Here is a 7,426-nt window from a genome sequence, read left to right as displayed (position 1 = left end):
TTAAATTGCAAGTATACTAAGGAAATACTTACATGAAATACAGATCTGAAAAAACAGAACTTATAGTAGTCCATACCATGTCCCCAAAATATCAACATGTTAAATATCCTGCTTGAACAAAACAAGTGACAAAAATTATTTTTTTAATCACTCAGGCATTTCCCTCAGAAAGAAAGCAAATCCCACTTTCCTTACTCAGGCCAAACTCCTGCAGAAATAGGTGGATCAGGGGTAGCAGCAAGGATAGAACAAGGATAGTGTGGGGGGAAGAGCAAACCTTAGCCCCCAGGACTGTAAAAACCTCAGTAGTAAGGCCCTTTAATCCATATTTAACTTCTCAATGCAGTCTTGTATTCCATCACATGAAACAATAAAAAGTCCCAGGAGAGAGGTACCACAACAAGAAATGTTGAGTGAGGATCATTATTTCTAAGGCTTTGTGTAGCAAATTTCACCTCTGGCTGCATTTTGGGAGGAAATCACACACAGCCTTGAGCAAAGCTCCAGCTCATGTCCTTATTTCTCATCAGCTCCTCACTGAGGCTTGTCAGCATCAAGTTCTTGTGCCTGAGCCCTGTCACTGGGAACAGGGGTGGCCTTTGGCCTTGGGCATTGCCTGGAGAGTCTCAGGGTTTGGAAGGAGCTGTGCTTCACCCTGCAGTTCACAGGGAAGTGCTGCTTGTTGTCTGTGTGTCTGTGCTCCCTCTTGTCTTTCCAAATCTGCCAGGGCAGAGTGGGTGAGGTGCAGTGGCATTGTGGATGATGTGGGAGATCTATTTCTGTGCTGACAGCTCCAGGGAGGTGATCCAGAAGCCAGAAGGAGCAGATGCTGATCTGTGTTAGTTTGGTGTCCTGGGTTTCACGGGGGGCCTCTCGTTTGCACGTCTGGAGAGAGAAGAGGGTTTGGTTTACTCAGATGGGAGAGGAGCAAGAAGGTCCTTTAGCCTTGGGCTGCAGCCAGAGACCTCCCAGAGAAGGCTGCAAAGTGTTCCTAAATCCTGTTTGTGCAAGTGAATGATCTGCCACCATTTCAGGCAGTGACAGACAACAGAAGGTTGTATCTCAAGATATACTGATGGTCAAATCTAATATTAATTAAAAAAGAAAATTGGCTTTTAAAATTTCCCTCTGACTTCTGCACACTCCTGTCTTCTCATTAAGCCTTTCTCTACATTCAGAAAGGAATGAAGAAAGAAGAGCTCAGGGTTTGTAGGGTTTTTTTTGAGTTAGACAGGCTGTTATCATTTCAGGGAGATAGAGAGATTTTTTTTTTTTTCTTGTTGGAACACGTTGCCTGCAGAGAGGTTTGAAAGGAGGTTTTCCAGACAGCCAACATGCACCCAAAATGATAGAAATTGCTGCTCTCCATCAACTGAGAGTTTTATGCTGATCTAATGAGTTGGGGATTTGGCACCCCTTTTCAGGGAAGATTAATTGGTGGTGGAGAATGAATCCTTTTGCTGCCAGCAAGGATCGCAGGCCAGGTCCTGGAGTGCTCTTTAAGGGAATGAATTGCACTGTTAATTTCCAAAGAGCTTCTTTTCACTAAGCAGGAACTGCTCAGAGCAGCAGGAATTTCCTCTCTAAACCAAAACTGAAATATGGTACAATAGGTAAAACCAGAGCTCTGTCACATTTAGGGCTGCTGAAGGAGAGCCATCCTTAAGGAAGTGATTTCCTGAGGCTCCTGCATTACAACCACTGCATCAGGCAACGTGGGAGAGGTCTGCAGGGTGTTTTTCTTCCCACAGAGACAGAACATCCTTGCACAGAGCTGGCAACGGGTTGAGATAAGGGAAAAATGCAAACATTCTCCTAAACAAGGCTGCAGGAAGAGCTCTTCCTTATCATTTCTCCCCTGGAAAGGCAGACAAGGATCAGGAAAGTGCTGTGTGTAATAGATATCCCCTGTGAAAATGACAGTCTGTTCCATTTTACAGACAGTTTTAAAAAATGCAACCTACCTTTAAAGGAAAAATAAATTTGTAGGCACCCATTTTCTGCTAATGTTGGGGAGGGACTGCATGAATTTGGAGAACTGAATGGCAATTACCTTTTGTACTAAAAACCCCACAGGTGTCTAACAAGGAACAGGAATTTATCTGATTTAAAAGCTTTGATTGGCAAAGAATGAGGCTCCAGAGGTGTGAACATGCTGTTCCAAAGTTTCTTGGCAACCCAGCTGTTCCAAGCATCACCCCTGCCCTGGCTGCCCTTAGCAGCAGTGGGGACTTCTTGGTGTCTCTCTTGCCACAAGCCCCAGGGTACACAAGGCTTGCAAAAGTGGTTTCCTGCAGAGCAAACCAGCTGCAGGGAGGTCAATTTGCAGAAGTAAAATGTGTGTGGGCAAAAAGCATTTCCTCTTTCAGACCAGGAAACTGCAATTCTCATTGTGATCGTGTTTTCCTGGTGACCCAGGGGTGAGGGGTGAGTTGGGGAGGCAGGAGGAAAAGCATAAAGAAAAGGTTCCTGTGTGCCCTAGAAACAGGGCTACCCCTCAATCTCTTCCCATCTGCAGTGGTGTTTCTCAGGAGAGTCATGAGAAGCTGCAGCAGCCTCTCTGCTACTGTTCCTTAGTGCCTGTTGGGGAAACAGGGGCAGGAATCTTGGTGCTGTTAGTCCAAAATGGTCAGAGGGGGATTTGGCATGCAGGAACTTACATGTAATCCATGGGGACATCTGAATATGCAGTAATGAAATCAAATTAATGGTTTAGGGAGGGAAAGAGATGAAATGTGGTCACCCCTCAAGCTCAAATTGGGAACGGTGCATTGGAAGCACAGCAATGTGGTTAGTTACGAGCACTGGGGGATGCACAAAGTTTTTGTGCTGCCACAAACACCTCCTATCTTTCTGTTTTGTATCTGCTGCAGGTCAGAGCTCAATGATTTGAATTACTTAATAGTTGAAAAACCAAACAAAACCCCAAACAGACAAAAAGGCCCCAAACAAAACCAAAAATAGAGGACAGGAGAACCTTCTGTTCCGTTTTTGCCCTCAAGTCATTGTTCAGGCTCCTCCCAAACATCTTCTATCAGATTAAGAATTTTTAGGTTGCTTTTCGGCACCTGCCTCCTTTATCTCTAGAGGGTGAGATGCTGCCAAGTTGAAGAGAAAAAATATTTATATTGCCTGTCACTCACCTCTTACACCTGCATCTTCGTCTTCTGGTTTCTAAGAAAAGAGAGAAAATGTTTTAGTTCAAAGCTACCAAGTGAAAGAAACACTCAGGAAAGAAACACTCCAGTGAGGTAGGGCTGGTGCTCCCCTGCAGCTGCTATCTTTAAGACTAATAATGGATAAACCAAGCCTGTTTTTGAGGAAATTCATGCCAGGGAGTGATGCTGCAGCTCATGTTATGCTAGTAATCCACTTAAATATTTTCATTAATTAATCTTTAAGGTGAGTAGCAGCAGCAGGGTCAGTCTGGGAACACTGAGGGTGAATTATTTCTGTTTGCTGTCTCCAGTGACTTTGGTACATTGCTGAAAATCCCTCAGCAGCAATGATTTCTGCAGCAGGTGAGTGGCAGTGATGCCACATCACACACACCCAAGGTAACAATGCTCTTCTCATCTTAGCCTCTGTGTTGTTACTCTGGGGTAGATTCAGCAAAATAAAACGCCCAGGAGTTAATTTTATTCTAAGGTAAAAGTCCATCCTGAAAGGCTTGGAAATTGCTGCAGCTGAGGGCTTTTCACTGATCTTAGTGTAATGAAGTTTCTCATCTGGTTCCAGCTCGAGCTGCTACTGGGACTCTCAGCATTTGCTGGAGCATATTTACTCTGTTAGGTCAGGATGTTTCAGGCTCTAGGATTTTAACCTCTGACAAACCCATTTATGAGCCAAGACAGTTGCTAGGGAAAGTGCTATCTCTTTCTAATCTATTTTTCTTCCTTGAAAGTCTTTTCCAACATAAATAATTTCCTGAATGTGTTATTCTAAGTTGATAAATCTTTCCCATCTTAATCCTACTGATGATGATTAAAATACACTGAATTTAACAGTGGTCCTTGTCTTGCACTGACTGTGTCCTGATTATCAGCTGCCTCCCAAAACTGCCAGAACATCCATCTCCCTGAGGGGCAGGGCTGAGGTCTCAAGCCAGAGGTGCATCTGGAGAGGGTTGTGGGGAGCCTTACGTTGGCACAGCACGATGGTGACCACCAGGGCAATGAGGAGCAGGAGGCAGGCACCTGCTAAGGGGACCCAGATGAAGATGTGACAGAAGAAATCCAGATCTTCTTGAATTCTTCCCTCTGCAGGAATAGAGAAGATGGAATGTCCACCAGGTGCTCACGGCTGGTGTTACAGACAGTGCTGGTGTAACCATTTTCCTGGGGACTCGAGGGAGGATATGTGGGCAAAAGTTTCCTCATGTCTCCTACTGAGGCTAAAAGCAGCCCCAGCCCCCAAGGCTGTACCGTCCCTGCCCATGTTCCTGGTGTGCCCAAGCATGCTCATGCTTTTTTACATCATATTTAGCCTTTCTTAGGTTGAAAGAAATATTGGAATTTAATCCTTGCATCAGTGATAAAGGAGCTCTGTGGATCTTCTCTCTCCCTCCTGATCCCAAAATTCCTGCAGGATCCCCCTTGGTATCAGTGGAGCAGAGTCCAGCCCTGCCCCTCTCCCTCCCTCCAGTCAGGTTACCTGGATCTGGAGTCTGGAGACTGAGGTCCTCAGTTATGCCACTCTTGGGGGTGGATCCACACGTGGTGGATGCCACTGTGGTGGTGGCTGTAAGTGAAATGGATGAATTCAGCATGTAGGAAAATACAATAAAGCAGATTTCTCCTGCCCTTCTGCTCTCTAACCTTGCTACCCAGGGCACAGGTGCTTCTGAGTTCAGCTCCAGGAGAACTTCACAGAGCCCATTCTGGAGGGGGAGTCCCCAAAGGAGGGTCTCCCAAGAGCCAAGAGGGAGCTGCAGCCTCCTTTTTTCTCACCTGCTGACACCATCCTCACAAAGCCTGAGCCCCCTGAGCTTGGTGGTACTTTTGGGACCTGAGTGTGCTGAGGAAGGACGGGGTGGTGGTGGACTTTGTTTTAATCTTTTCCCTTCAGAGCCATGGGTGGGATGGAGCAGTGGGGATGGGAAGGTGATGCTGGGTCTGCCCAATCATGTTTGCCTTTGGGCAGGAGCAGTCCCAGGAGGAGAGGTGGGAAGCAGGGAGCCTCTGGCAGGAGCCTGTGGCAGGAGGACCAGTGGGCTGGTGACAGGATGCCTTGGGCAAGCAAGCAGGGAAATGGGGTTTGTGGGAGGGCTGGCTGCTTCAAAGGGCAGTAGGTGCTGTGCATTTTGGCAGGGTGGAGTTGGGTGAAGGTGTTACTGACCTGGTAAGTAGGCAGGCTGGCCAGGGCTGAAGTACAGATTTTGGTTGACAATCACCATGCAGAAATATTTCCCCTCGTCCTGTGGTGCGAAGGATTTCACAACCAAATGATAGACCACGTCGTCTTTCCCGACCTCAAAGCGCGTGGATGTTTTCTGATTCCCCTCAAAGGTGGGCCGGCCCATGGAATTGATGAAGACAATGAAGTGAAGGGTCCCACTCTTGTCCTTGTGAATCCAGAATGCACCATTAGGCTTGTCCGTGAGACACTCCAGCTCCAGCTTCTGTCCCACCCGCAGCTGGGTGATGCCCTTGGGGGACCTGATCCTTATCTCAGGTGACTGGGCAGAAATCCCAGGGCAGCCTGCAGAAGAGAAATCCTTGCTGGAACCACTTGGGAAGAGTCCAAGCGTTCTCTGAGGAAACCTCCCTCCCTGTCCCTGGGCTAGAAGTACAAATGGAAAGGGAAGACCTCGCTGTCTGGATGACGGGGAGGTTTTCTTGGGGTCCTTGCTGGGATGTGCATGGAGAGTGCTCAGCAATCAGCCACCCGGGCTTTAAAGATGGATGCTGTCCTTCCAGTGCCTTCTCTGGGACATTTTACCTTCCCTTCTCTGAAAGGACTCCCTTTGCACTTCTAGCCAAACTCCTTTTTTTTCACCCTTCTCCCTCCCCTCCAGAACCACTCATTGGATCAATCTCCCTTCCCAGCGCAGCTGCAGTCACCCCTCTGGCTGCCCTTTGCTGGCTGAGGCGATGTTGCCTTTCTCCCCACAATTACTGAGACACCTCAGCCTTTTTGCTTTGACTTTACCCTCTTAATTATTTAACCCAATATCCTGAATTCAGTGAAAGGGTTTTGCTTGCCCGTCCTGGTGAAGGGGCTGCACAGTCCTGTGTCTGTACTCACAGAATCCCAGAATGAGCAGCAGAAGCAGGGCAGGAGACGTGTCCATCTTCTCCTGGGGTGTCTGTCCTTGGGGGCAGTGCAGCACAGCTGAGATGATCTTTGTCACTTGGCTTGGGAGGCTGTGTCACTCTTTGGGGAGGATGTGATGTCACCAGGACCCTCGTGGGTAACGAGATCATGCTCAGCGTAAGTGCAGGAATGAGGGAAAAAAGATTTCTGAAGAAATTAGTTTCTTGTCCAAGGTTTGGGTTAATATATACTTATCAGTTAATGGTGCCTCAAGGCTTTTCCTGCATGAATGCCCTGGAGTTCCAGAGGGATGCTGGTCCTGGATGAGGTAGGATCAGCCACCACAGCCTGCTGTCCCCAGCCCTCTGGGGATCCACAGCCACTCCACGTCTGCAGAAGCTATGGACAAGTCCCATGCTTTTGATGCAGACTGCACTTTGCTTTTCTTGGCAGGGATTCTGCCTTCTCTTTAGCACACTCGAGAGTCTCATGTGGATGGCAGAGCCCACACTGTTTTGTTACCCAGCAAGTGAGACACAGGTGTTTCATGGCATAGATATACATGTCATTTATCTCCAAGCACACGTGCTGCTGGCACACAGCTGGGTTCTTCAGGTGCTTGGTTGCTCTCTCTGCAATTCTTCTTTGTTTAATTCTTCTTTGCAATTGCAAATCTCTTTGTGCAGGGCAGGTGGTCTGTGAGCAGAAACTTCACATTGAGTGCCCAATGTCCAGGGTGTGCTTTGCTTTTTGTTTATTTTAACAATTTGTGGCCCTCTTTTCTCACCACAAGTGCTTCCTCCCTCTACCAAAAAAAAAAAAAAACCTTGTGTGCCTCAATGGAGGGGCCCTGGCTGCTGCCTCCAGGTGACCACTTGCACATGGAGGTGGGTGATGCTTCCTGGAGCTTTAAATGCACACAGTAACAACCGTTTCACCAGCCCCTGAGGGTCTGGGCTAGTGTTTGATTTATTTCTTTCTTCCTTCATGGCTTTCCTGTTAATTTTTTTTCTATATGCCTTTTTTTTTTTTTTTTTTTTTTTTTTTTTTTTTTTTTTTTTTTCCCAGTACCCCTCTGCAAAGAAGGCCCCTTTTTCCTGGGTCTGTCTGAGAGTAGCTGCTGCTGGGTCTGATGTCGTTTCTGTTGGGTCTCAGAGCCAAATCACTGAAA

The 7,426-nt window shown here is 47.2% G+C and overlaps 1 protein-coding gene across 1 annotated transcript; it reads right to left on the bottom strand.

The window, feature by feature from the left end:
• On the bottom strand, nucleotides 1-6,330 carry CD8A (CD8 subunit alpha). Its single transcript, XM_083862531.1, has 6 exons — nucleotides 6,247-6,330; nucleotides 5,338-5,700; nucleotides 4,654-4,740; nucleotides 4,143-4,259; nucleotides 3,144-3,174; nucleotides 1-885 (listed from the first exon to the last, which is right to left on the bottom strand). Exons 1-6 carry the CDS (start codon nucleotides 6,290-6,292, stop codon nucleotides 840-842), a joined length of 690 nt encoding a protein of 229 aa, XP_083718657.1. The 5' UTR covers nucleotides 6,293-6,330; the 3' UTR covers nucleotides 1-839.
• Nucleotides 6,331-7,426: the final 1,096 nt, after the last annotated feature.

This window comes from Zosterops lateralis, assembly GCF_965231275.1.
Source record: "Zosterops lateralis genome assembly, chromosome: 5".
NCBI classification, from domain to species: Eukaryota; Metazoa; Chordata; class Aves; order Passeriformes; family Zosteropidae; genus Zosterops; species Zosterops lateralis.
The sequence above is the reverse complement of the archived record's forward strand: the minus strand, read 5'-3'. Positions and strand labels throughout refer to the sequence as shown.

What these genes read in the sequence shown, in the direction of transcription:
- CD8A (XM_083862531.1), bottom strand. Translation starts at nt 6,292, where the DNA reads ATGGACACGTCTCCTGCCCTGCTTCTGCTGCTCATTCTGGGATTCT. An exon ending in CCAGCCTGCCTACTTACCAG is followed by an intron (nt 4,741 to 5,337) that starts GTCAGTAACACC and finishes TTTCACTTACAG; the next exon opens with CCACCACCACAGTGGCATCC. An exon ending in TCTCCAGACTCCAGATCCAG is followed by an intron (nt 4,260 to 4,653) that starts GTAACCTGACTG and finishes CTATTCCTGCAG; the next exon opens with AGGGAAGAATTCAAGAAGAT.